The 27135-nt window shown below is 39.2% G+C and overlaps 1 protein-coding gene across 3 annotated transcripts; it reads left to right on the top strand.

Annotated features, from left to right (window-relative positions):
- The first annotated feature begins 673 nt into the window (after positions 1 to 673).
- Positions 674 to 27135, top strand: LOC124864636 (choline transporter-like protein 2). Of its 3 annotated transcripts, none has more exons than XM_047359490.1 (22): positions 674 to 857; positions 11854 to 11902; positions 11986 to 12059; positions 12145 to 12229; positions 12789 to 12873; positions 13004 to 13111; positions 13213 to 13273; positions 13981 to 14104; positions 14227 to 14310; positions 14433 to 14545; positions 17881 to 18012; positions 18103 to 18202; positions 18723 to 18815; positions 20187 to 20271; positions 20414 to 20676; positions 20780 to 20874; positions 20987 to 21090; positions 22281 to 22354; positions 22446 to 22516; positions 23537 to 23625; positions 23781 to 23865; positions 24284 to 24679. In XM_047359490.1, exons 1-22 carry the CDS (start codon positions 830 to 832, stop codon positions 24454 to 24456), a joined length of 2175 nt encoding a protein of 724 aa, XP_047215446.1. In that variant the 5' UTR covers positions 674 to 829; the 3' UTR covers positions 24457 to 24679. The 3 variants fall into 3 exon arrangements, with proteins under 3 accessions (XP_047215446.1, XP_047215445.1, XP_047215447.1); XM_047359489.1 differs by lacking the exon at positions 674 to 857 and adding an exon at positions 6803 to 6957; XM_047359491.1 differs by lacking the exons at positions 674 to 857; positions 24284 to 24679 and adding exons at positions 6834 to 6957; positions 26400 to 27135.

Genomic DNA, 27135 nt, shown 5'->3' with positions numbered 1-27135 from the left:
TAGAAGAGAGTCCAGCCCCTCTCGAGGAGATGGGTTCCAGGGCCCATGCTGTGCATGAAGGTGAGCCCGACTATTTCTAGTCGATATCTCTCGACCTCCCGCACAAGCTCAGGCTCTTTCCCCCCAGTGAGGTGACATTCCACGTCCCTAGACCAGCCTAAGCATCCGGGGATCGGGCCGCTAAGGTCTCCACCTTCGTCTACCGCCCAATCCTCTTTGCACACGCTCACAGTTTCCCCTGCAGGTGGTGGGTCCACCGGGGAATGGCCTCACGTCTCTGGTTCGGGCTTGGCCCAGCCGGGTCACGCAAGGAGCAGCCCAGCCACCAGGCTTTCCTTAACAGGAAATGTTAAGACCATAAAGATACAATATAAATAAAAAAAGATTGTTGGGTATAATTCATGTTGCTCTGAAACATCTTATTGTCTGTTGTTACAGGTTTTAACGTGAATGAGTGTTTATGTCCAAACTAATCCTCTAATATGTTTGAAATATTAAAAAGAGCTGATGATAATGGTGTTCATTTTAAAGATCAATTTAGCTGGAGTTAGATGTCTGCCACTTAACGGTGCTAAACATTAACCCGGCCTCTGTCAGTGATTGGTTGGCCACCGTATCAATCACTGCGTCCTGCGCTGTCATTGGACAGCACACTCCAGCGGGGAAAGCCCTCTAAAATGTTTATGGGGTTTGGATGTTTTCTGAGCGGACTTCAACAAAGTAACCAAACGACAGGAAACGCTACATAAGAACCTGGAGTCCGGACTGGAAAATATGCTGTAGTCTTCTCCTGAGCTCAACTGGACTTCAGAAGAAACACCCCGTCATCATGGAGCTGGAGGAGAAGAAGAAATATGGTAATTGTTTAAAGCTCCGGACCACGCTCTGCTTCGTTTGTACGGTTACCTTATCATTAGTTACATGTTAACTAGTTGTTATTAGGCTCAGCGCGACACAGTTCCTCAGTGTGATGTAGAGAAACAGGATCAGGCGCGTAAACTTTCAGGTTCTTGTTTTCCGCTTTAAAAATAATAATGATAAACAAATAACTGTTCTTCGGGATCTCGTGTAAGTACTACGTTCTTTCTCGGACTGTATGTAAATGAATATCCGAACAACCAGTTTAAACACGAGGCTTTATTACAGATAAACTGATGGTGCGCTTCTTGCATGGTAAAACCTCCCAGTTTATGTTGGGCTTGTCCAGTTGCTGCCACATTCCTCAGGCTGGTATGAAGGGCTGCAAACTATCTATAGAGCTAAACGTATTAGAAACTCCCCGACAATAAGTCAGCTGCCAGTTATTCTGATAGTTTCGTTTCACTCCCTGCTGGGCTTTTTATAATAGTGTTTTCACATGTGCACTGTTAAAAATAGCTCCCGTTTAGCTCCCTGGTGTGGTTGCACAGGGACTTGCAGAAGTATTCATTCCCCTGAAATCTTTTTTGTCAAGTTACAACCACAGGCTTCGATGTAAGTGGAAGGCTGTACATTGTTTTATTAAATGTGTGCGAATAAAAATCTAAAAAAGCGTGGGATGCATTTGTATACAAATGTGGTCAATAGTTTGTGGAACCACCCTGCAAGTCTTTTCTGGAGACCAAAATATTTAACCATTGTTCTTTGCAAAATAAGTCAGACTGGATTAAGGCTGAAACAGTTATTCTGTATAATTGTGATTAATCGATTATTGAAATAACCATTAACTAATTTAGTAATCGAATACTTAACAGGCTCTAACACATGCCATATGCTCACAGAAGACCCACACCAAAAATATATACATTTTGCATTTAAGATCGAAAACGTTTTATGTCTGTAAATATGCTCTATCAGGACTCATCAAGTGGCATAGCTGTAGCTTCACCTGGTTCAGCATCTGTAAAAAATCTCTTATTAAGCACCTTTTGCTATCTGATAATTCATCGATTAATTGAAAAAGTAGTTGACAGAGTAATCGATTAGCACAATAAATTTTCGTTGCAGCTCTAGACTGGATAAAGAGTGCCTGTCTTGCTGCTAATTTTTAATTGGATTTAGGTTGGGACTTTGACTGGGCCACACATGAATATGCTTTGTTCCAAACGATTCCACTGTCTTTTAGGAAGGTGAACATCCACCCCCCACTTTTTGCAGCTGTTAGCAAGTTTTCTTTTGGTATTGCCCTGTATTTCTCCATCTCCATCCATCATCTAATCATGTCTGATCTCTGGTCATCAAAAACATCCCCACAGAGCGATACCACAATGGGGGTGGTGCGTTCAAGCTGATGTTTAGTCGTAGATTTTTGCACCACATAGCATTTTACCTGTAGGCCAAATTATTCAGTTTTGGTCTCATCTGACCGGAGCGCCATCTTCCACATGCCTGCTTTGTCCCCTACATGATTTGTGACAAACTGCAAATAGAACTTCTTATGCTATTTTGAAGGGGTATCAGAGTAAAGTGGGCTTAAAAATAAATTTGATTTGTAAAAAATATCCATCTACTTTACTTCTACTTTGTGCTGATGAAAAGAATCCTAACAGAATACATTAAAGTTTGTGGTTGTAACTCAGCAAATTAATGTAAGCTGTTTATTTTATTTTATTTAACCGTTATTTTTCCAGGAACAAAATTCATTGAGATTATTTATGCGGTTTCCTAGGATGTTCTTGCTTGCTGCAAGGTTGCAAGTAGCCTACTACAGCAAATAGCACAGAGACAAGCTTGTTTACACCTAACATGGCAAGTTTTTAGGTCAGTAGTTTTAAGGTTTTTGTACAGTTCTTACTAGCACAGCTCCTACAGGATACTGACGTGCAGAAATGAGAAACAAAACACTGCTGTTTGCTGGCATCCATGGTTTGTTCCTACTTTGTCTGCACACACATTTCCACTCTGCCTGCCACATGATGGCTAAGTGATTCACTTACCCTCCAAGAAAGTTTGCTTTCTCTTTCTCTCCATTTCTCTCTCTCTCTCTCTCTTTGTCTGTCTGTGCTTGCTTGTGGAAATGCTGTAAGTTTCAGTTTAGAGTTTAATATAAAGCAAGAATACATTTTTGCATGTTAGTGCAGGGGAATTCATTTGTGGTGGCTTGGCTGCACTGCTGACATCAAATAACGGAGGTTTCCCTAGGGAAGTGTACTTACGAAACTGTCTGGATTACCCAAGGTAATATGTCTTAAGTGCACCTCAAAACCTAAAACTGATTCTAAAAGAAAACCTTAAATCGATGGGAGAACACTTTACGTTCACAGTGAAGGATTCATCAGCGTCTTTCTGTGTTGGAGTCAACTGAGTTATTTCAGGCTTGGGTTATAAAGAAACCTCAATGAAAGGATGCAAGAGCAGCTATACAGCCATGCCCTGCTAAAGATTACACATAATTATGTGCCATGTGGAGAGAAGTGGTTTCGAAATCTGATCTGAATTTTCCCCAGGAAGTTAAAGTTGTTTCAGCCTACATCTGCAGGTTGCTGTGAGCTCTTTTCTTGTACTGTACTGTACTCCTCTGCTATTGTAGCCACCCACTTCCATTTAAATGTTCTTGATAATACCTCTCCCAACCACAGAAAAACCCCGTGACTCAACTCACAGTTTTGCCGTTGTGCAAACTTTCCAGAAACCTTTCACACAGCAGCATGTTCAGACATCACAGCTCAGACAGCTCCTGTCTTTAAAGCCTTTTCAACACATAACATTAAATATTCATTCATTTAATGGAGCAATGCCACTCAGCTGTTCAGATGGCGATCATTAGCTTCAAACTGACACACACACACTGTAAAAAGAAATTTTAAAGGTTACAAAATATTAGCAGTTAAAATATTCCAATTTTTTTCCTAGCATTTTAGTTTGCAAATGTAATGTACAATTATAGATACATTGTGACAAGATTAGCTATTTCTTTTTGGTAACAAATTCTACCTATTCCCCTTTCATCTCCCCTGCTCAGACTACTACCACTCCCCAAAGGAGTGGTTGTTAGTTCTTCTTTGGGGCTTCTCCACACCGTAACTCTCCAGGATGTGGGGAAAACAGTAAAGATGGACTCATCAGAGAAATATACATGTTTCACATTGTCCACAGCCCAAGATTTGTGCTCCTTGCACCATTGAAACCGACGTTTGGCATTGGCATGAGTGACCAAAGGTTTGGCTATAGCAGCCCGGCCGTGTATATTGACCCTGTGGAGCTCCTGACGGACAGTTATGGTGGAAACAGGAGAGTTGAGGTGCACATTTAATTCTGCCGTGATTTGGGCAGCCGTGGTTTTATGTTTTTTGGATACAATCCGGGTTAGCACCCAAACATCCCTTTCAGACAGCTTCCTCTTGGGTCCACAGTTAATCCTGTTGGATGTGGTTCGTCCTTCTTGGTGGTATGCTGACATTACCATGGATACCGTGGCTCTTGATACATCATAAAGACTTGCTGTCTTGGTCACAGATGTGCCAGCAAGACATGCACCAACAATTTGTCCTCTTTTGAACTCTGGTTCCTTGTTAGCACTGTTGACCTACCATGGTTTGGATGCTAGTTGGCGTTTTGTGTGGTGTTACATGTTCTTCCAGTGTCTTTTGCCTACTGACATTTTTTTAATAAACCTCCAGAGGACTGTAGCGACTAAATGCTTATTTCAGAAGCGCAGTGGTGGAAAACAAAGTGTTTCCTGCTTAGTTTTATGGAAAAGAATTCCACCACAGATGTAGTGGCGCCGAGCATTTAAACTCCGAAAAATGGTTGAAATCTGGCCCAGAGGCGAAGGCTTAACCTTTCCGAATTTCCTAGAGGATTAAAAAGTATAGTAAGTTTATGTATAGTTTATTGTGTTGCTTCCTGTGTAGCTCCATAAATAGATCTGAACTTGGACTGAAAAGCCAAGATCACATGCAGGTACCCACACTGTTGGTCCCAAATGAGAGGCTATCAGTGAAGGATGCAATCATAAGCCAGAGTTAACGGTTTCCCAACTGTGTCATCTTAAAATAAAAATCCTAACATCATCTTATTGAAATAAAAGGCAGCACGCTTCCCAGCCAAGAGCATTTTCTCTGCATTTTCATGCAATAGAATGGCCCTGTCAAAGTTCAGACCTAGATCCATTGGAGAACCAGTGGCAACATTTGAACATTTATGTCCCCAGATGGTCCAGTCTGACTGAGCTGGAGCTGTCTTGCTTCTCAGAGGGGCTAAATGCAAACAAGTGCCACACTTTCTAGATTTCTATTTAGGAAAATGTATGGAAACACTGTGTCTGTTTCACTTTTACTGCAACATTGTGTTTTACTTCTTGTTGATCTATTACATGGAAGGTAGGGGGAGTAGTGGCCTAGAGGTTAGAACAGGAGGTTTACGTTCCGGAGGGGACACAAGATGCTGGGTTCGTATCCCACAGATTGCCACTCTGGGTCCCTGAGCAAGACCTTTTGCCCCAGAATGCTCCGTGGGTGCCGCGCAATGGCAGCCCACTGCTCCCTATAACCCATAAGGGATGGTTTAAATGCAGAGGACAAATTTCATTGTAATGTACATGTGCAATGACCAATAAAGATGATTAAGATTATAATTCCATGGTTTGAGGTTTTAATAGGTCAAAATTGTGAAAAGCTCCTGTATTATGAAAACGTTTACAAAGCACTGTAGCTGCATGTGAGTTTTTGACCGGGAGATGACTCATCACAAAAGGGAAAAAAAATGTCCGTTATTACTGGATGTTGGGAGGTATCAAGGAAATATGGGAGGGACATTTAGAAATGTCAGGCATCATCAAACTAAGCGTCTCATGAAAATACTTCCACTATGATGGTTGAAGTCCTTGGGTTGAGGTTTTTCTAAAAAAGTTTGTTTTTTCCTTAAGAACCTGGGTGATTTTAAAGGTAAAAGAAAAAGGTTTGCACATTTATTTCATTTCGTCCCATTTTAGTGACTTTTTAAGGGTAATTTCATTGGAGAGTAAGAGCCTAGAGCCTAGGAGAACTCAGAAAACATTAAAGCCTTTAAATGCTGGCACCAATTATAAAAGGTTGTGGTTTCAACTTTGAAGCGCTCTAATTAGATGTCATCCTACATGTCTGACCTAAGAAGCATTTTAGAATTAGAGTTCGGGATTAGTTGCATGACCGGTTGCTCCACAGTTTCCCAGTAAAGGCCTCATCCTCTGATGTGTTGTCGCTGCTGCAATTCAAACCAAACCATGAGTGTGGGCGTGGAAAGAGATCACATTCCAGTGGTTGATGACTTTATTTCATATGTATGACTAAATGTTTGTTTGACTTCGAAATGTCAAAGAGAGGGAGAAGTCCAAAACATCCGGTCGCCACCAATGGGAGCCAACAGAACAAAATGGAGTGGCTGGATTTTTGTTTTTTTTCTCATGGTGTTCAATGCAGTATCTAAATGTCTCCACAAGAGGGAGGAAACTGAAGCTGTTACAGCATATCCTCCCAACCATAGCAGGTGATTGTAAATGTTCAAACCCCACACCTGAAACTGATCAGTCATCCACACACGAAGCAAAATTCTTCCATGCTTCCTGAACACATCCCACAAACTTCTCCTCAGGTAACAATCTCCACCCCTTGTTTCACTCCCAGCGTCCCTGTAAATGCGTCTGCATGCTTTTGTGGGTGTGTGTGAGTCGTTTGTTTTTTTATTGATACTTTCCCCCACAGCATGAGGTTTGGGTGGAGTTCAAGAGGGATAATGTGCAGGTAGATCACAGATTGAAGAGGAGCAGTTTTTTCAACATAATCAGCAGTGGGGCAAGAGTGTAGGGTAAGGTGGAGCGTTGTGGACTATTCAGAGACAGGTTGGACTGGTTTTGCACTCTGCTTGTATTTCCCTAGTTTATATTCACTGGTAGCTGAGGAGAAGTGAACCAGGGAGCAGACTTTTTTTTGTACATCTCGGCGTTCGGCCCTGAAAAGAGTTTCAACATGCCTGAGAATGAGGAGCCCTATAGAAAACATGGTAACCGCACTTTATGCTTCTGTTGTTCTGTATTTATCACATAACATAAAATTTAGATCAAGGCTATGGTCGATCACTGTCTTCGTTGAAGTATAGTTGGGGGTGTGATAGAAGCAGCAGGATCAGTATGCCAGTAATGGGTGTGTTTGTTTGCAACCGGCTAGTTTTAGCAGTTTTGCTGATTGCATGGGTCTGTGAGAGCAGGGACCATTACTTTGCATCTGTGTTTCCACTGCTGGGCAGAGTCTTTTTCAGTGTGTTGTTATCGAAATTCTCTGGTGACATTTCAAACAATCATTTCATAGCTTAACAAGAACGCATGATAGAAGTGGTAGTGCCAAATGGCAGCACGCACATAAAATATGGTACTGATGCCTTTTAGGACAGGAAGTCATGGGACATCGCTACCCTAAATAAACATATGCATAATTATAGGAAGATCCAAGAGAGAATCATGCATTTATTTCCAATCTGATGTGTTAGGGTTCATAGATACTTTTTTCTTAATGCTAAGCAAAACACCACAAACTTCTTTCCATGATAAATTGCTAGAATATTTTTCTTAAAGGCTGCTGTTCCAGTCTCTCTGAATTTGAACAAAATAAGTCAATCCTGCAAAATAAGGCAGAAAAAGGGCTTCTCTAAATCTTTGATTTTTAAAACGTATGTTTTTTTTTTTTGACACATTCAAATTTTTATCTAGGAACTATAATTAAAGAGGATATGAAAACATTTTTTTCTTCCTTTCACCTGTCCAGCTGTGAGGGATCATTTAGAAGCAGAGGTGAAGTTACATTGTGTGAGATTAGTTTCTGTCAAACATGCTTACAGCTAAAGATTATAATATTAAATCACACTAACAGACATTCTCAGCACAGAAATTTTAATTTAAAAAAGACATGTTTAATACCTGCATTAATCTGATAAACCAGCCTTATTGGAAACGCACATTCTAATTTATTCAATATGACTTTTCTAAAAGGGGACATATGCAAAATTTGCTTTTAGCTGTTAAATATATTTTGTTGTGTGCTTCGAGTCTGTAGGACTGCAGAAAAGTTAAATTTGGTCTCTCCGGTTGATGCATAGATATCGTGTAAATACAGAAATAACACCATTATTTAAAGCATGCAGGTCTGCAGATTCGTCGTCTTCATTCTGCGCTGGGTCAGACTCTGGCTGAATGGACAAGTCTTCCATTGACATCTTTTGATAAATTTGGAAATAAAAAGTTTTTGTGCCGCTAGATAATTGTATCTCTGGTATCAAACTACAAAAATGGCCAAACGGGGGGGAGTGGTGTGCCCTTTGACCAGGAAGGGAGTGGGGTGTGAAGAGCCTCAATAGCATTTAAAGAGACGGCACCAAAACGAGTTGCTCTCAGGCACACTTCAGAACAGGGGTAAAAGAGGAGCCTGTGGAGCTACAAAAAGGAGTTCGGACCAAAGCATTGCAGTTCCACTTTATATAGACCACAACTGAATGATTCCATGTGTGAAAAAGAGGGATTTAAAAGCACATGTCCCCTTACAAATTGTAGATCCTTATCCTAATGAAGATTTCCAAAATACTGCCAACGTTTCCAATTCTAATATGTTTAATGATGGACAGAGTTTGGAATTTAAGGATAAAACTGATTTAAGGATACAACTGAGCAACAATACTCCATTCAGTCTTCCTGTTATCTGCTGATAGATACCTTCTCCTGTAGCATGAATGAACCCTAGACATGCCGGTATGTTGTAGAAAATAATTTCTTGTTTTAAATTGTTTCTTCCGTTTGTTTTTCAGTTTTTTTTAAACACTTTCACATCAGTTTAGGTTGGGGGTCTCATTTTGTTTAGGCAGCAAATTCTGAGAATGTTCAGCTAGTTGTTTTATTTGGGTCACCTTCTGGTTGCATTTTTGAAAGCAGATACATCTACGTGGACGAGGTCATGCAGTTACACTAACTGTTAATGGTGCTATCACAAGAAGCAGGCCAGGCAGTGAGCCATCCGGAGATGATGTACCTGAGATGAATGCAGCAGTACAGAACAAGACAGTGGAGAGGGAGAGACAGACTTTCTGCTGTGTTTACCGACATGCAGTGTGTTGCAAAGATTTAAGCTTTTAGGTCACATTTTGGCAAATGATGTGCCACTTCCTCCCTTTGGTTCACTCCTGCTCGTTGGTTTGCCTTTTTGCTTTCTCACTGTCAGCAAACTGTAATGGCTTCTACTTGCAAGTGAACCGTCCGGGACTCATATCTTTAGGCTCTGGTCTCCAGAGCACAGATGAGTTGTCACGCCAGCCCAAACAAAGCGAACCATACGAGGAGAGGAAGTCTGGTCTGTTTAAAGCAGACCAGAGTATTGTCTTTGCAAAATGATAGATCGTTTATGTATGCTGCATTAACTGATCAAGAAAACATTGGATTTGTGTGTTTCCAACTGACTGGTCACCTTCCAGGTTCAATCAAGTTGAAAATTGTCTGATTGTGGTCACCAGCTGATTGTGTGGTGCAAGTGGACATAAAACCTAATTTAAAATGTTTTATGTATTTTGGACAGAAGTGGATAGATTAGCTAAAAATTGTTCTCAAGAGAATTACTCTGGTAATGTACATATTCAGGTGTGTTACAGACTGCAAAATGAATACCAATATTTACTAAATAATAAATTTGGACAAAAGAAACTTTCCCAAATCCACATTTTTCACAACATGGAACATTTGAAACCAACACTGGCAGTAGGTAATGTCTGTATATGTTAAAACCGTGTATAGCATAACCAGTGATAATATCTACCATTTACGGATTTTTTTCCACTTGAACTCCAAATTGCACAACAGGCTCAGAAGATGGAAACAAATATTAGAAAAATGAAGCTTGTGTACAAAACAAGCTACTCTTTAACATAAACTGTAGGTGTGTGTCTGGTGCGTTTTAGGTTAAAAGATGTTCGTTCATCATTCAGTGAAGTAACTAAAGGTGGGTAAAGTAGCTGAATTGTATTCACATAAGAGTAGCCTTAAATATAATAGTTATTAGTATTATGGTTTATTTTATTCAAAGAAACTACTCGTACATGTAACTAGTTGCTTGATTTGTGGAAGAGGGTTTATCACGCTTGTCTCCACAGTTAAACAGAAGCTATGTTCTGGCTTTCAAGGAGTCTAGTTTATCAATTTTACCAGGACTCCTTATAAATAGGATAGGTGTTATCAAAGTAAAGTACTATGAGATACTCCAGCCCCATTAGCAGCTCATGTATTTTACATTTGCTACCTCTCTCATGGTTTTTCTCTTACTTACTCACTGGGGAGGAATTTAGCCGGTTGCCAGGCGTGTCACGCTTGAAAGGGAAACATCAGCTGACAGAAGAAAGGCAGGAAGACCCGGACTCGCTGTGTTAATGTGAAATCAGTTTGCCCTGTATGGATGTCACCAGGGTGGGAACCACACAGGCTTTAAGAATCCATTCCCTTGGCTGAAAAGGCAAGCAATTAGAAGTTGGGCAAATTCTTATTTTAATGCGGAAACATTTAGAACCATGCCAGAAAACACATAAATATCATGTCTTTTTGATAGCCGAGAGGTGGACGGTACACTATGGCCCAATTTTATTTAAATGCTGGAAAAGCAACTTGGAACTTTCAAAGTAGCACAATCATTTCAAATGAATCTGTAGGTTTCTAATGTTGGAAAAACGTCAACACAAAAAATGTCCAATGAGATTTTTATTATTCTGTGATGCTGTTATTGAATACATGACACACCATTGTTAGTGTAAATCCGTGTGCACCATTTCCTAAACCGGTTTGGCACATACCTCCTATTCATTGGCTCTGGTCTGAGATTCTTGCTGTGTGATCACCTTGAGTAGAATGCTGTGGTATCATTATGTCCACACACATCTAAAACGAAGATGCTTAACATGACATCTTGATCATTAAAAAAAAACAGATGCGGTATTTATTCCTACTGTAAATAACGTGATCAACACTGATTGGTCACAAGTAAGGTTTATTAGTATGGTGACGATATGTAAAACATTTTGATTTTGCTTGATAAACTTAAGCGACAGCAGAGAATAACTACCCACTAAATTTAGCAGTACAATATGCACAGTTTTCTACCTTTTTGCCGTTTTGCTTTTTCTAAGTAACAAAGGGAGTGTAACAAGCTGATGTTGGAGGCGACTGTGGCTCAGTAGGAAGAGTAGTCGTCTTGCAATCGGAAGGTTGTGGGTTCGATTCCAGCTTCCTCCTGCTGTATATTGATGTGCCCCTGGGTAAGGCACTTTACCTCAAGTTGCCTACCAATCTGTGTATCGGTGTATGAATGTGTGAGTGTTAGTGAGTGCAATTGGGTGAATGTGGCTCTAGTGTAAAGCACTTTGAGCGGTCTGTATGACTGGAAAGGCGCTATATAAATTCAGTCCATTTACCATTTATGTTTGGTGCTTAATAAGTCAGGTTATCTGCTCATGTAGAGCCTGCTGTCAGCTGCTTAATAATCAATGTCACTTTAAACAGTGTTACCTTAACAAGAGTGAGTGATGCACTTAGATTTCACACTGAATGTCTGTTTTCTCCAAGTCTAGAAATATTTCCAAACCGCCAATTATTATTATTATTTTTTAAACCAGTAAGGAAAAAGTATTGTAGCATACTTTCAGCCAGCTGGCCGGCTCTGTGCAGCAACAGAAGGGAGTTATAAATTATCGTATGCTCCATGCAATTGGAGAAATAATTTGAGCACTTTTAAAACTAACTTTTTTAAACTCCCGTATACCTTGATGCCTGTGTACTTATTTAAAAAAAATCCTGGTTTAAAATAAGAACAGACATGACCTTTTACAAGTTTGTGTTCGTATTTCTCTTAAGTTATTAATGCCGTTTGTTTCATGCAGGTGACCCCAGAAAATATGACTCCTCATTCAAGGGTCCCATCCACAATAGGTGAGGCCAAGATGCCAGTGTTGGATTTCTCATTCTGTAGTTGACGAAAGGTTTCATTCAGTCTCTTCTCCTTTCTCACCTAGGGGCTGCACAGATATCATATGCTGCATCCTCTTTATTATCGCTGTACTGGGCTATATTGCAGTGGGGATACTTGGTAAATATTCATAGTTTGGTTTGCCTCAAAAAATCCAGTTATAAGCTGTCCTATATCCAAATATTTAGAATCTTTGTGCTTCCAGCCTGGTCCCAAGGTGATCCGAGGAAGGTGATCTACCCCACAGATAGTCGAGGCCAGTTCTGTGGGCAGGCCGGTACTCCACTCGAGTGAGTTATTTAAACAGATCTTTAGATGACGATGTGATTGTTGCGCACATTCTTTTCATTTATCAATGCAAAACACACAAGTTACACCATGCTGTAAAATGTATCATCTGTTTTGTTTATAATTACACAACATCTGCCTAAAGTATAGAAAAGTCAATATTTTTGAAATTGTGATTTCTTTACCAAAATACTGATGCACTTGTTGGATAAAATACGAAACTGATATAACGGTACAATCATCTTTTAGACGCTCATCGCTCTTTCTAGTTAACCTGCTGTGGGATTTTTTTTTTTATCCCCTGTTTTAGTTCAGCAACACTTGCAAATGTTTTTCTTGATGCAAATTTGTTTATTCAAATCTGTGTAAATACGTGTGCTGGGTCCATCTGCTCACTCCCCAACGAGAAAATAATTTTCATCTTGAAGTTCGATTAATATTTCAAACGCTTTCTAATTCAAATGTTAAGGCCTTGTTAAATGGCATTTAAAAATAATCTTTGCACTAACTTAAGTATTTAAACTTAGTCTGATTTGTTTTATTCCTTTCTGCTTTCTACAGGAATAAAAGGCTGCTGTTTTACTTCAACATCATGAAGTGTGCCAGCCCCATGGTGCTGCTTTCATTCCAGTGTCCGACCACACAGGTGTGAACTCAGCCTGCTCCTCTCTCCTCCATGCTGTATTTAGTTTCCTGGGGAAATTCGACGTTTGTATACTACTAGGAGCTGGGATATACGCTGCAATCTTATTCTTCATGCTGTTATTTGCACTTAGATGTGTGTGGAGAAGTGCCCCGACAGGTTCATGACCTTAGCCAGAAACTACTACGAGGACTTTGAGTACTACAAAAACTTCTGCAAGGAGGGCGTAACAAATAAAATGGTGATTTTTGTTTTCTATCCCAGTAACATTTCTTAATAACTTGAAGAGATCAATGTATTCACCTTTTATTACCTTTGTCTGTGTTTTGTTCTGTATTTCAGAGCATACCAGAAATTCTTAGTGCCCGTCTCTGCCCTGCCATGCTGACCCCCAGCAAGCCATGTGAGTGGATTCTCTTCATGTACAGTACCTTCCTGAAGTATTTATACTCCTGAAACGTTGTGAGATTAAAGCCACAAACTTGTATTTAATTTAGAGTGTGTGTGTGATGCTCCAACACAGTTAGGTAATATTTTGTAGAACCACTTTTTGCTGCCAGAATAACTCAAGCTCAGACGGAGAGCACCTGTGAACACAGATTTTCCATTAGATTTAGGTCCGAGCATTGAATTAGCTATTCTAACAGATGACATAAGCCATTTCATTGTCTTCCATCATCTGCCCATTAACTTGACCAGCTTTCCACCACCATGTCTCACTGTGGAGATGGTGTGTTAAGGGTGAAGCGCAGTGTGGGTTTTCTGTCTTGCATGGTGGCTTTCATGTTCAGTATTTATCTAATCTAACCAGAGCACCTTCTTTATTGCACTTCACAAAAGTATCCACTACTTTGTGTTGGACTATTACATCAAATCCCAATAAAATACACTGACGTTTGTGGCTGTAATAGGACAATTTTATAAAAGGTTTTTTTTTAATGGGGCTCTATGTAAAATAGCCTTTTTTTTCAAAGATGATCTAAAGTTTTATTGCATACCTCCAGTTGACAAATCGGTAGTGTTGCTATATACCTTTTAATATGGTTTATAGAACTGTACTTTGAGTACCTTGTTTGAAGTGTTTCGTCTATTCCCTGCCCTGTCCTTTAGTCACCCGTAGGTGCTTTCCAGCTTTGGGCTCTATAGGAGGTGTAATAACTGTAGGAAACAGGACCACCTTTGATGATGGACGAGGAAACGTGAGAAACGCTAAGGATCTCGTGGACGGAGTAACGTGAGTACTTCTGTGGCACTGTTATGACACTATTAAAGAGCAGTTGACCCAAAATACCACAAGCAGTTATTACAAGATGCAGGCAGTCAGGTTTCACGCTGTGGAAACGAATCTCTTCTCAGGAATGCCACTGTGGTTATGGAGGCCCGTCAGGTGGTTATGAAAATCTTTGAGGATTATACGCAGTCCTGGTACTGGATCCTCATGTGAGTAACTAACCCTTGTCCTTCTGGTCTCTTTTGTTGTTTTTCTAGTCTGTCTGATTTAAATGCCAGCTAAATTTGCTGTGCACCATTTCTGTGCTTACTGTTTTAACCTTCTTCTGCAGAGGACTGGTCATTGCCATGGTCCTCAGTCTGCTTTTCATCATCCTCATGCGCTTCCTGGGCGGCATCATGGTCTGGATCATCATCGTCGCTGTGATAGTAGTAATAGGATACGGTAAGTGCCAAAAGCACGTGATCTCATTCATCTTTCTACTTTTCTCCAAATAATTCAGTTTGTCTGTAGCTTGCTTTGAAAGGTAATTTAGAACAGTTGAAGAAAGCTGATTCAGAAAACTAATATGTGCCTTGCTGTGTATTCATGGTCATTTTTTTAAGACCTAGAAAGAACTGAATGGCTCATTTGCACCATTTTGATCTGAAGCACCTTGGAATAAATTGGGTAGCATTTGTTTTCAAAGCGGCCACCGAAGCATCTCTCGCCACAAAAACGTGTGCTTTTATTTTTATTTTATTTTATTTTTTTTACTTCTTGTTTTGTGTGGATGTTCCACAGCATACACTAACAGCGGTTTTGTTAAATTATTTTCAAGTATGCCTCCAGGACCCAAAGATGGGACTAATTCATTGTTGTCAAAGTCAAAAGAAGGTCTCCAGCCTCAAGTCAAGTTCTAACTTTAAATTTCAAGTCTTAAACAACTCATTTGTCCAGACCTGTAATTTTTCAGAGGAATTAATATAATCATTGCTGGCGTTCCCTTTTTAGAGTAAATATTGACTGAAACATACAAAACAGTCAGTAAAATGAGAAATGAAATACAAATCAACTAGAAACTATACAAAATAAATGACCTCCATGTAACCAGCTACTGTAAAAAGAAAAAAGTCTGCTTCTGTAATAATAGTGGATCATTAAAATCAGCCAATAAATCAAATCATTTCTACAACTTTACTTTATTAGCATTTGATCATAGCATCATACTGCGTTGCTGTCTATGCTAGCTAGGAAATACAGAGTTTGCTTCGGTTGAGGCTTGTAGTCTAGAGAGCTGCCGTGCACACGCAATAATCTGAAGAAATTAATTCATTTTGAATGAAGGAAATACTGTAAAGTCCTTTAGATCCATGTAAATACAAACGTCAGGGAAAGAACACAAGATGTTTGTGATATTCTAAACCATATAGTTAGAAAAAAAAGAGATTGTAACATTAATATTCTCTGGGGATATTTTGGACCTCTCTTCTTTAAAATGTTTTTGTTTACTGAGATTTGCCTTTTTATAAGGTCTTTGCAGCATTTCAGCCATATTAGATCTGGAGTTTGGGTCATTTTCCCAGTCAGTGTAGATATGTTGCTGAGTTTGGGTTTATTGCTCTGTAAGAGCAAACAAGCTTAAATCATCCCAAAACTGTGCTTGATAGCTTGAGGTGTTTCTGCTGAGATGCAGTGTTTACGTTCCTCTTAGATGCGCAGCATTGCAATGTAAAAATATTGCCCGTCTGATCTGACTAATCAAAAAACACATTAGTCTGTAGTCCCTTTCATGAAATAAAGTGTTCAAAATTAGTATTTTTTACTTTTTCATAACTTCCACCTCATTGTCAAGTTACCTCCATAGAACACGCACAGTACAACACATTTCAATTTACAGATTGTTACAAGTTACCCCTTATTCTAAACTTTGGACATCAAAGCTTATGCCTTCTCACAAATCCTGGCAAAATCCCATAACTTACAAGTGAGAGGGGAATATAATCACCAAAAAGATTCTATTAAAGTAAAAATTGTATTGAATAGATTCATCATACACAGTGATATATTTGATGCAAAACCCCAAAGTTCAAATGCATAAGAACAGTACGGGGTTTTTGAATGCAGAAATGTTCATGAAACGTACAGAATCGTTACTGATTACTCACTTTTACTGATTACTCACATGGAGGTGATCAACCTCTGGCTCTGCTGAGGTGTTCAGGAAGCGCCCTTCAGCTTGTCTACATTGTTGGCCCTGGTGTCTTTCATTTACCTTTGTACAATACTCCGATTCACTATGGGGTTTTGGTCAGCTACATCTGCTGTGGAGCCTCGCACAGTGATCCCATGAAAGTAGATTTTGGTACTTTGGCCGTGTGGGCAGATGCCAAGTTCTGCTGGAAAATGAAAACAGCATCTCTGTAAAGCTTGTCATCAGAGGGGAAATGTGGGAGTGCTCTGAGACTTTATGGTAGATGGCTGCGCTGACTTTGGACTTGAATAAAAAAGGTTGGACCAACACCAGAGGAAGATATGGCTCCCCAAATCAACATTATCTCCACTGTTCTTTCAGATTCTGTGACATAGGTTTCCAAATAATATGCAAAACTTTAACATGAAAGGAGTGTACTTGACCACTTAGCACTAGTCCAGTCCTCTCCTTGGCTAAAGAGAAGGAGCTTCTGATGTCTCTGCTTCAGGAGTGGCTTAAATCAAGGAATGTTACAGTTTATAGTTCATGTCCTAGTTATGTCTGAAGGTTTGTAGTGGAACTGTTCTGTGAAACAGGCTAGAGCTTCAGGAGACAAGTAACTCTCTGAACTCTAGCTAATAATAAATCACAATTAAAGTGTGTGAAATCTCACATACATGTGAGATTTCAAAAGGCCTCATTGCAGAACCAAATAAAGTAGTGGGGTGGACCGATCTAGAGTTACTCACCTCATGAGTAACATTCCTAAAAGGTTAAACGCATAGGCAGTGTGTGTGTGTGACGCATTCTCAGTTTTCTATTTTCAAGCCTAACTGCTACTGAATAAACTTCCCTTGGCTGAAGTCCATTGCTGTGTTCTGTTCTGGTGCATTTTGGTGTTAACCGTCCGATGTCATGCCACATGGTCTGTGCGTTCTCCCCTTAAACCCCCAGACTGCCTGTTAATGTGACATCGTCACTAAAGACTTGCAAGACGTGGTCTGTGGCTGGAATCGGTAAACAGTTGATTTGGGTTTTGCTTGTCAATCCTCTCAAGGGAAGGTTCTTCTACTGTTTCTACTATATTTTTGTATTTCTCCCACTGCTTGATGCAGCCCTCTGAGCAACCAGCTTATTGAGCAATGGTGTGCCTGCTGGATAACTCTGTCCCCTTTTTCTATGATCTTGTACAAGAACATAACACTTGTGTATTACATTTTTCTTTAAATTGGTTCCATTGGTACTCATTTCTGAGAAACTGAACTTAGAGTTGTCATTTGCTATAATCCATTGTCATTAAAATGAGTGGAAATAACTGCTTAAAATGTATCATTTTGTTCTAAATATAAAGGAATAAAGGAATTAGTTTTTTTTTTTGTTTTTTTATTGAAATTATTTTATTGAAATAACTTTTTGGTTTTCCTAATATATTGAGATGCACTTGCTGAAGGAACACTGCCAGATAGGACTTTAGAATGTATAATTTTTAGGCTGGTTCCATTATGTTGTCGTTTAAAATACTGTGTTTATTTCTCCTTTTAATAATGGTTTAAAATGTCTGCATTCTTTGTTTATTATAATGAAACATTGCCGTGTGCTGCTTTAGGCATCTTCCACTGCTACATGGAGTATGCTCACCTGAAGGGGGAGCCGGGTGCTAATGTGACCCTAAAGGAGCTGGGCTTCCAGACGGACTTCACAGTCTACCTGCATGTCAGACAAACATGGCTGGCCTTCAGTCAGTACTTAAAATCCTCCTACATGTTCTCTTGACTCAGAAAATATGTATTTGATTCTTATGAGCTCATCATCTTCCTTTTGTTTTTAGTGATTATTCTGGCCATTGTGGAGGTCATAATCATTCTACTGCTCATCTTCTTAAGGAAGAGGATCCTCATTGCCATTGCCCTCATTAAAGAGGCCAGCAGGTGAGATATTATCAGGGCACAAAACATGATGGAAGAAGGGAATAACGGATGATAAAGATGATGATGATGATCTCCCCAACTGTACAGTCTTTCATTCTTTATATATATATATATATATATATATATATATATATATATTGTCTACAGCATGTATCCAGCATGCTTAACAGACAAACTACTTATAGTGTGCAAACAATCATAAATAAGAGTAGTGGCTCTGATCCTCTAGTTTCCATATCATGGCTGGGAATCTTTCCAAATGGCTATATTTTCTTTGTTGTTAGCAAATTAAAAGTAGTAGCCTTCTTATAGCCAGCTGACCAGCAGTGTGCCTCATAAGGTGAAATGTCAGACATGTGCTCTATACAGAAAGAGAAAACTGTGGTCACTCCATCACTTCACTGGAATTTCAACACCCTTCCAACAATATTACAGGAATATTTTAGTTGTTTATTAAACCATGATATATCTCTGCATTAGTAACTGACCCATGCTGACCTGTAATCCTGTCTTTTTTCAGAGCCATTGCACATGTGATGTCATCCCTGTTCTACCCAATGTTCACTTTCATCCTCCTGGCAATAGTCATTGCTTACTGGGCAGTAACTGCTGTGTATCCTTTACAGTGACAGTTTGTCTTCCCTTTCTCGACCTCTTGGAAAAACAATAGCTGCCTCCTATAACCTGATCACCCAGCAGAGGGCAGCCTTGCAAAGACCCACTTTAGATTTGTTGCTCTGACTTTAACTCAGGTGAAAGCGGAAAGCAGAGTCTGATTTAAAACAGTGAATTGCCATTCAAAGCCATAAACTGAAAAAGACATGTTAAATATTTAGTGTCACAGTGCAGAATTCATGTTTGCAATACAGGTGCAAAGATTAGATCCTCTAGAAGATGAATATTGGTGCTGCATGCAGTACAGCTGTTAAAGCCAATGACTCGTTTAAAGTAAAGAAGCCTGATGGACCAAAATAAATTTGCAGTAAAAGAGATTTTTTTTTTTTTTAAGCGTTTTTTAAAGCGCAGAATTGTACAATAAGTAAAAGGTCAGTTTGACCTCTGTGGAGATTTTTTTTTTTTTTTACAGCAGTGTTGTCAAACAGATTTCATCCCTTTTAGTTCTATTGCTCTACAGCAGTTTGAAGATTAAAGAGATAGTTCAGGATTTGTACTGTTCCTAGAGGCTGAGTTGCTAATCAGAGGAGGGGACAGGACCAATTTGGGCTTCCACCGTCTCAAAATAGCTCTAGTCTGATAAACGTTATACATGGAGGTGGGAGGCTGTGCACCACAGGTGATCTTCCTTTGTGAAAAGCATCCTGAGAACAGAATATGTTAAGTGTTTTTAGTCGAGAAAACCATCTGAAGGTGGCGTAAAAAGCTAAAATATTACTGCAGTCCCTTAGTTTTCTATCACTAACAGGAAACTCTTTGTGTTCTGCTCTTGGTGCATGGTTCTCACAGGAAGATCAGTGATGGCGCACAGCCTCCTACCTCCTTTAGATTTAAATAATCATCAACCTCTATGTAAATAACTCCCAAATGCAAACGTGATGATGGTTTCATTTTTCATAAATGATCCTTCACATTAAAATGCTGATGTTTTTGAGATTGGAGGCTTTAAATGGTAGACGTCCACTATGGTCTAAGCCCTGTCAGACTATGTTAGCTTCAGTCTGTGAAGCAAACTCATCTGGATTTGCATTAAATGAAGACACCAAAATAGTTATCTGCTTTAGATGAGAGATAAAATGCTTAAAACCCTTTAACCTCAATTCAGAAATCCTGAACTCTAAATCTAATACAGGGTTTTTCATTTTGTCATTTAGATGGAACAGAAATCAGGTGAAGAAAACAATGGTTGGTTAGACTAAGTTTGGTGCCTGGTCTTCTCCATGGTGTTTTGCTGAAATATTGAAATATGCTTGGTGTTGTTTTTTTGTTTTGTTTTTTGTATTAATGAGTATAGACCCTGACAGAGCAGTTTCTTGTCCACTTCCAATGAGTCCATCTACAAAGTGGTCAATGAGTCGGCGTGTGAGCACTCTGGACTAACTTGTGACCCAGCTGTAAGTTTTTCTTTCTTCTTTCCAGATAATCTCACTACAGTCACAGCAGCTTGGCGCCAAATCCTCTAGATCCTAATTCTATCCTGTTGTGTATGAAGTGACTCCTACTAAGCCTTCCTGTTTTTGTTTGTTTTTGTTTTAGAACTATTCAACAAGTGACATGAAAAAACAGTGCCCTGATTCAGGATGCCTTTTTGCCTTCTACGGTGGAGAAACTGTTTACCATAAATACTTGATCGGCCTGCAGTTCTACAACGTCTTCCTTTTCTTCTGGTGTGCCAACTTTGTCACTGCTCTGGGTCAGATGACTCTAGCTGGGGCTTTTGCCTCCTACTACTGGGCCTTCAACAAGCCAGATGATGTTCCCACCTTGCCTGTGTTTGCTTCCTTAGGTAGATCTCTAAGGTGTGTCTTCGTCTTAAAGGTCGTTTATCCTTTTAAATATTTTTTCAGCTGACGCCATGTTTTTGTGCCTGCCTTGTCTCTTGCATCTTTTCTTTTTTGTCAGGTATCACACAGGGACTCTGGCATTTGGTTCTCTTATCCTCTCAATCATTCAGATTATCAGAGTTCTGCTGGAGTATTTGGACCATAAGCTCAAAGGTGCGGCTCTCTGTGTAGTCCTGTGTTTATTTATTGATAAAGCTGTAATGTGTCATTGGAATAGTCTGTAAATTCCTTGGATTTAGATTTCTCTTGAATCTTCCTTTGGCAGGAGCCCAAAACAAATTTGCAAAGTTCCTGTTGTGCTGTCTGAAGTGCTGCTTCTGGTGTCTGGAGAAGTTTGTCAAATTCCTGAACAGAAACGCCTACATTATGGTGCGTGTTTGGTTAAGATTTATATTCAGTTATACAAACTGAGAATTGGTCTGAAGCAAGTTTAAAGAAAGTTGGATAGAAGACTTTATGTATTGGGTTGCTCAAAAAGGCTTTAGTCTGAAACAGCTGAGGGTTTATGTATTTTAACCTCTGGAGAAAAGTTTTTTTTATTTTTTATTTGTTATATGGACTTTAAACAACTAAATCTTCGCTTTAAGAGATACAAATAGCCATACGTGTTTTGGCTTTCTTGATAAATTGAAAATCAGACTGTTTTGTGTAAAATGAAATATTCATCAAAGTTGGGAAAACAGTCTTATCTCTACAATTACAATAAAATACTTAAAGTTGGAGGCATTTATACAGATAAAACTTCAGCTAAAAAGAAATACAGCTTGTTCCCTTCACTCTTGTCATAATAGGTTAAATCTCACCAACTGCTTTTATACATACCTCAATTAATTATTACATTTAATTTCTAAAAATAAGAACATAAGCTTTGATCAGGTATTCTGTGTTAAATTGTTTCTCTAAAATGTTATTTATTGTAACGATGCAGGGGCCTTAAGAAACCTTTATCCTATCGATTATTAGAACCACAGGCAATGTCACACTGTGTGAGACAGAGCAGCTGATGTTATACAGCTCTGCAATACAACAAGATTTCACAAATTTCTAAATAAAGACAAAATGATTAGTTAAAATGTAAGTAATACTAACTGTAAAACCCAGCATGTTCTGTGGACTCTTTAAAAGGATGAAACACAAAAGCTTAAAGCTTTTTTTTTTTTGGTGCTTCTCTAACCAAAACCATTTTTTAAAACTTTTTCTGCACTTAGTATTTTATTTATTTTTGTCACAGCAATTACGGCATACAGTTCACATTGAACTCTTAAGGTGGGTTTAGGCTGTCACAGTGGGCTGTATCCAGGGATTTACTGTTTTAAGCTGGAATGACTTTTACATGAGCAGACAAGCAGGTGACATCTTTGAAAGCAGATGTTTGTAAATCATCTTAATACTCAGCCAGGTTGGGGCTGTCATTTAAAACTCTGACTTAGGACTCCACATTTTTCATCAACTGCATTTTTGTTTATTTTATGATCGCTGGCATCCTTTCCTGAATTAGGCTTTTTTTTTTTTTTTTTTTTTTCCATTTACTGGACGTATTGTGCATGTTTGGCCTATAGGTGGCGATCTATGGCAAAAACTTCTGCACCTCTGCCCGTGATGCCTTCTTCCTTCTCATGAGAAACGTGATCAGGTAATTGTAAACACTGACCTACAATGTTTTTTGTTACTAGTATGTACTTTTTAAATTCATTTATTTTGTCCTAATTTGTTTAATCCACCAGGGTTGCCGTCGTGGATAAGGTGACAGATTTCCTGCTATTCTTGGGAAAACTGCTCATTGTTGGGCTTGTAGGTGAGAAGCTGTTTTATTTGATAAATTGTAATGCAAATCACACATAAAACTAAAGTAGTTAAATGTTGTTAATATTGGTAGTGAGCTGTAGGTTTACCACAGCTGATCCTGCATTATCATATTCAACTTAGCCAGTGTTAGGACATTCTGAAGTATGAGTAAAGTTTCAGCAGTTCAACTAGAAAAACACCAATCAGATGTGGGGCTGATTTCTGATCTCAGGTTTTTGTAAAGATTTATTTTACCAATACTAATTATGGTTTGTTTTCATTTTTCTGAAATAACTACATTTATACAAGCTTCTAAATATTTAATTTCCTAGCCTTCCTGCTGTGATCAGTTGGTTATATTAGAAGGGGTGATGCTGTAAAGAGAAACCAGTTGGTGTAAAAACAGCTTTACTACTCTAAAACGAAGAAAAACGCTGACATTAGTGCAGAATTCTTCGAAAAGACAGGTTGTCAGACATGTCTTTATGATGCCTCATATAGCAATTCTATAAAGACAGCTACAGGCAAACCTGATCTGAGCACATTCAAATTCATCCATTTTAAATGGACCTTGGCCTGTCCATTCTGCACAAAGTTACAAAAATTGGGAGGTGCACGACCAGGCACTGAAATGGTGCACAGGGGTGGGAAAGTCACGTTTGCATCACTGTTGGCGCATGCACCCTTTCACCATGTTCAATGTGTCAAGTATAAACCTAGCTTTAGCTTCCCTGTTATCTGCCAAAGTCAGCTACAAGTCAGCTCCATCTTTCACCAGTTTGTTAAAACGACCCCAAGATGGCGATGGTTCCTTCGTGGTGTAGTGGGGTAAGGTGGTGTCTTTAATACAGGAGACCTAGGTTTGATTCCTAAATGCGTCAGGAAGGACATCCGGCATAAAAACCATGTCATTATAGAAATGCACCAGGATTTAAAATGGCTGCCAACACATCAGTGTACTTTGACATGAATACTGTTACAATATAAGCTTGTTTTGTTAAACGGTTAAATGTGGCATTTTTCTGCTCAGGGGTCTTTGCCTTCTTTTTCTTCTCTGGACGAGTGAAAGCCTTTGAGAACACAGCTCCCCACCTCCACTATTATTGGGTGCCAATCCTGGTAAGTGACTTTTAAATTGGTCTTTTTAAATTTTTAAGGAAACATCTGATAAGGTACAGATCAACATTGCTGTTGAATTGGCTTGTGTTTGTTGTCCTGACCCTGCCTGTGTGTGTTTTATGAATGACATCCATGGCTCATGTTTCCCCCACCAGACTCTGGTGATTGGCTCGTATCTCATTGCCCATGGATTCTTCAGTGTATACGCCATGTGTGTGGACACGCTGTTCCTCTGTTTCTGTAAGTCATGATAGTGTTGGTTTTTAGCACAGTGTTAAATAATTGTTTCTGAGATTGTATTAAGGAGTGGTGTGAAAAGAGCCAATTGGCTCAGTCAAACCTTTCCTGACTTTTCTCCTGGGTTTGGTGCTTTCACTAATTCTTAAGTCCTTTTAAAATGGTGAACCACAGCTACATTTCTGCATGATTGCAATATAACAGCCTGGTTAATTTGTTCTGTATTGAAAGTTGTGGCTGCTTGGAGATGAACTTTGAATGTCTTTGGGTGCTTTTTCTTGCTTGCTTTTTGACTTTCTATTTTTTGTCTCTATTTTCCCCTCTCTCACTTCCATTTCCCTTAATACTGCTATTCCTCTATCTACTAATCTTCTGCTCCACCAATTAACCCACACACCCGCACATACACACATGCAATAAGGTGAAGACCTGGAGCGCAACGACGGTTCAACTGAGAGGCCTTATTACATGTCTTCAACCATCCATGAGATTCTGTGGAAGGTCAAGGCAGAAGATCCGTCTGTGTCTCCTGCACAGCGGCTGCAGGTTGAAGACTCCCCAATCAAAAAGACTCAGGAGAAGGACAACGCTTAGAGACAAGGACTTTTACTGACTTTGCACAACAAAATCCAGATGCTATCCGCTAATCCATATTTGTGAGGAACTGAAACTTTGACGCCAAGTAGGAGAATACCTTGCCTTAAATGCAGCCTTTCTAAGTTATGAATAGCCATCCAAAAGTCCCTGTTGCCTTTTCGTTGTTTATGCCACACAGAAGTAAACTGTCTAATTAATAAATAAATACTGGGAGACCAAACAATGTGTCTAACATGAGGGACAAGCTGGTGCATGTTTAGCCCCACATGTGGGCACCCAGAGCACTGATGCATTGTTACATCTGAGAGGAGAAAAGTGAAGGCTGTGGGAAAAATGGGGGGTAGAGATTAGCTTGGATTACTGCTGGAATAAAAGACACGTTCTGTAGTGAGTCAGCTCAACATGAGGAAGTTGGATTTAAATCATTTGGTTTTAACAAGCGGACTAGGATGGAGTAACCCACTACAGTAGCGCAAAAGCAAAGCAACCCTATAATCCCGAACAATGATCATGCAATCCTAATTTGGCAAAACACGGTTTTGTTTATTTTCAGTTTATTTTACAGTTGAGCCCAAAATTATTCATACCCCTGGGAGATTTAGCTTTAAAGTAATATTTCAATGTTATCAGCAATATATTTCTGATTTGAGGTAACACTAACATTTTGGAGCAACCCAGCCAGAGTCTTGACTTGAATCTGAGGAAGGAGCTAAAGATTAGGGTGATGACAAGGAGGCCTTCCAACTTTAAAGACTTGGGGCCTGTCACCACAGATAAATCATCAAAATACAAGTGGAGGGACGTAACGGTGGTGTGGGGCTAAAACCTGTGACCCCTGTTCGAGGCCTCAGTCCTTGACGCAGGCTGTCGTGGGTTCGAGTCCCCAGCCCGTTAACATTTGCTGCATGTACCCCCACTAGCTCATTGTCAAAAAAAAAAGAGAATGAAGGCCACTAGGGCTGCTAAAAACATTACAAATACCAGTACAGACATGCAAAAAGCTGTTTAGCAACTGATGGTTGAATTTTAAACATGCATTTTTACATAAAACATTTTATGTGCATTTTATTTCCAGCAAAAAAAAATGTTCTTTGCTGTATGACTATAATTTCTGAATCTATGGGGTATGGCTGGGTTTTGTCTTAACTTTAAATCAGGAACAGTTCAGCCCTATTTTACTTGCTGACTGAAGATCAAACCTTATCAGAGGTTCTTGCCACTCAAGAGTTGACATTTCCATAAATTGGTTAATCCCATCTTTGTAGACCTATTAGGCCACTGCATTTTGGGCTGAGCACTTGTTCAAAAGTGTAGAAAGGGAGTAATTTGTAACACGAGATTATGATGCAGTAGTGCTTCAGTGCATTTATTTTCTTCTTTGGGCATGTGGGGATGTCTGTTCAGGTAAGCATGTGGACACTGAATTACTGGTTTATTCTGAGGGGAACTGGCTGCCATTTTGACCCTGTTGCCTTGTTAAATGGTTGCTCCCGCTGCCAGTGGGAACGTAAAGACCTTGTTGTGACAGTCATCATCATATTTGTTCTCTATAGTTTAAAGCCGCCTAACATGTTACAGTTAATGTCCAAACCACTCTGTCAATAATCCTGTTATTCTCAGTAACGCACTTTATTTTCACACTAAACCATATTTGATTTAACTCTATCAGTAAATGCTAACAGGACTAAGCAGGGTTTTTGCTTTGTTTTCTGTATTGAAGATATTTTGTAGCAAAACACAGAATGTGGCAATACAGAGTCATGATCAGTATTGCATGTTTCTATTTGAATATTTAAAGCTGCATGCTGTTTTTCCTATTAAACGAAACAGATTTTGTCTCTGAAACTTTCCTCTACCAACACATTGAAGTTTAGTTCTTTGTTGAAATGTTTTGAGCAGATTAATTAGTTTTTTTTTTTTTTAAACTGAATCTTTTTCAGTGGAGGACCTGGAGAGGAACGACGGCAGTGTTGAGAGGCCATACCTGATGCCCGATAGCCTCCGTAAGATCCTGAATAAGAAGAACAAGACCAAGCCAGCTGAGTAGAACATTTGATTAAACTGTCCAGCTTCAGTGAGGCGAGGCCATTAAGTAACAGTGACTGTGGATTTGAGCAAAATGTTGCCAAGGACAAGAACCAAAGGCCCAGAATCATCACGATTTGCCGGTGACATTCAGTGGTGTCAAAGGTATTTACTTAGAAATGGTTCAGAGCTTTTGTCCAGCTTGTCTGCATCTTAACATGTCCTCATACTGCCATGTCCTCCTTTTTTTTTTTCGTAGATGCTTAAGTTTTCCAGTTTAGTGAATTTTGTTTAGATTTAGAAATGTTTCATTTTTATTGTGTTGCATGTTTTTAATTGTTCGAATTGTCTTGAGCATGTTTTTATATTGTTATATGAAGGTAAATTGTAACCTCTTGATTTTTAAAGCTCTTTTATCACTTTATGTCCCATTCTATTGTATTAGTAGATACCAAAGGCCTCCTCTACACTTACTACAATTACACACAGCAAAGTATCTGATGCGGTTTTTAAGTTTTTATTAGCAAATGTATGGAGAAGATTTTAATAGAAACAAAAGCACAATTTATATAAATGTACAGGTTCATTTTTGGGGCTTTTATTGTTTTTGAAGTTGAAATGTTTTGAAATAAAGCTGTTTTGTATAAAAAA

Source organism: Girardinichthys multiradiatus, chromosome Y (assembly GCF_021462225.1).
Source record: "Girardinichthys multiradiatus isolate DD_20200921_A chromosome Y, DD_fGirMul_XY1, whole genome shotgun sequence".
Classification (NCBI taxonomy): domain Eukaryota; kingdom Metazoa; phylum Chordata; class Actinopteri; order Cyprinodontiformes; family Goodeidae; genus Girardinichthys; species Girardinichthys multiradiatus.
Note: the sequence above shows the minus strand (reverse complement) of the source record. Positions and strands in the feature narration are given on the sequence as shown.